This window comes from Octodon degus, unplaced genomic scaffold (genome assembly GCF_000260255.1).
Source record: "Octodon degus isolate 3935 unplaced genomic scaffold, OctDeg1.0 scaffold00003, whole genome shotgun sequence".
In the NCBI taxonomy this organism is placed as follows: Eukaryota; Metazoa; Chordata; class Mammalia; order Rodentia; family Octodontidae; genus Octodon; species Octodon degus.
Genome location: NW_004524579.1, coordinates 12,686,548 through 12,688,874, shown reverse-complemented (window position 1 = coordinate 12,688,874; position 2,327 = coordinate 12,686,548). Strand labels below are relative to the sequence as shown.

General features: G+C 45.9%; 1 protein-coding gene across 1 annotated transcript in view; it reads right to left on the bottom strand.

Annotated features, from left to right (window-relative positions):
- Fhod3 (formin homology 2 domain containing 3) overlaps nt 1-2,327 on the bottom strand; it is a 514,361-nt gene that overhangs the window by 57,606 nt on the left and 454,428 nt on the right. The window contains exon 19 of the mRNA XM_023714409.1: nt 851-1,734. Within this exon, the coding sequence (XP_023570177.1) occupies nt 851-1,734 (884 nt within the window). The remainder of the gene's footprint in view (nt 1-850; nt 1,735-2,327) is intronic.

Genomic DNA, 2,327 nt, shown 5'->3' with positions numbered 1-2,327 from the left:
AGAATTAATCCAGGACAATAAGCCCTTTCCTGTTTACATTACCTTACAAATGCTTTCTCAAACTCAAGGTCTTGAGATGCTTTAAAACTGAAATATAACCTGAATCATAGGGTTTAAAAATTCTTTACAATATGAAAAAGAGGCAGGACTAATGCACTGGATTATGAAACTACAATATGATAGAGTATCTCACAGCTTCTTCATCAGGGTTCATGAACCATTTCTTTCTACCTGATGCCCAAAGATTTCATGTTTTCTATTTAAAAAGTGGATGTAACATCTCTGTTAGCCATGCCTACAGATTCTCAAACATTTATGAAAAATAAGCAATCTAGATGCATATGTAATATTCATGAGATGCTAAATACATGCCTATTAGGAAACATCTAGACAGTTGCATTATTCTGGCTCGGGAGATCATCCAAAGAAACAACACCTGAATGACTTTAAAAAGGCATGGAGTTCAAAGTCCCAACAGCTCAAATTCCAAGTATTGGTATTACCATAATCCCTGATGGTAAGATTAAATAAGATAATTTTCTGCATTTGCTAAAACAGCAAGTTCACCTGTCTCTTGTTTACATTGGGCTGTGCTAGGACTAACCTTTCTGTCTCTTCCTCAATTATCTGCTTCTTTGAAAACTACTTTGCATATTAGAAAGCTGATATCCCATTACATAGCTTACATCTAGCATGTGACACAGGAAAGCTATACTAAAGGGCGTGTTTTATATCAATGGACCTTTTACCAAATAGCCAAAGCAACATGAAGAAGGGTACTTTACAGAGAATATATCTCTTCAGCCCTACCCCACTGTAAATTTAGAAACATGCAGGAGCCCAGCGGTACCTTTGTGACAGACAGTTCCTTGGATTTAGACTCAAACAGATGCTCCAGTCTAGAAGTATCCACCTTAATGGGTTCCAGTTTTGACCACAGGAATTCTCTGCAACGGCGGTTGTTCTTACATGGCCACTCAAAAGGCCGGACTTCATTCCAGAACAGACGGATAGTCTTCTTTTTCTTAGTGAATGTGGGCTGACCCCTGGGTACTTGGGACCACCCTAAACCCTGAGGAGCATTGAATGCTGGAGGAGGAGGAGCCAATAAATTACCAGGGAGAGGAGGAGGAGGCACGCTGTCCAACAGGGGTGGAGGGGGTGGAGGTGGCAAACCCAGAAAGGTGGGTGGGGGTGGGGGAGGTAGCCCTGGAGTCTCTCTGTGACCCAGGTCCACATCCAGGACATCAATGTCATCTTCCTCCCCCAGGTCGGTAAAGTCCATATCTTGGATTTTGAGCTCCCTTGGATTGGCCATGAGCTGGTCCCAGATATAATCTGACTCAGTCTTCAGCTGTGTGGGTGATGGCTCTGGGACCTTGTCATTGGATTCAGCATCAGGAGAGATGGAACTTCTCCCCAGATCCCCGCTGTTGAATTTCTCTGCAAATGCTTTCACACTGCCCCGGTTGTCCAGACAGCCTACAGCCACCCTCCTGACACTCTCCTCCGGGGCCTGAGAGTTGGCCTGCAAGGTTGATATCCTGGTGGCAAGGCTGGCCACTGTGTCCACCTCTTGGTCAGTTCTCCTGGTCTCACCCTCGCCCTTCTCTTCATCATCCGTGGACTTTCTGTTATGGGCATACAGCATGTCCAGCATGAACCGTTTGTTGGTGAGGATGTCGCCACACTGTCCATTTACACCCACATCCTGAAGGCCTGCGGACCACAACCCTGAAAGGACACAGGACGAAGACAATGAGAAAGTTGCAATGAGGTGGCAATCCCTTGAACCAATTAGGTAAGGAACAAGCTAGACACATAGAAGAGATTTCAGAGAAGATGCCGAACTAAAGCAAGCAGAGCAGAAGGTGGTCACAGCGGAAGACCTGCACTAGGACTAGAACTCTTCCTGGTGTGACATTGCTCCTGGATCTCACCTGAGTTCACAGAAGAAATTTTCCTCACCTCTATTGCCCTCCCATAGCAGCTAGTCAGGAGTCACTCTGACATAAGTAACTAAGAGATAGATCTCTGTCCCAACCAGACAAGCGGAGGCAAGAAAGCAGCTCCATGGCCCAGGGCATGTGTTGGCAGGCCTGTAAGTTTACCTTTCTGCAGTCCCGATCCTAAAATCACACAAACCACCCTACTGAATGCACTCTAAGTTCATGGTCACTCCAAGTATCTTAATATGTGTACTCCTCCTAGATGACTTTCAGTGCTGGAGGAGGAGCAGCCAATAAATAACCAGGGACAAGAGGGGGAGGCATGTTGTCCAACAGGGGGGAGAGGGCAGGGGTGGCAAAACCACCCACCTCATCATC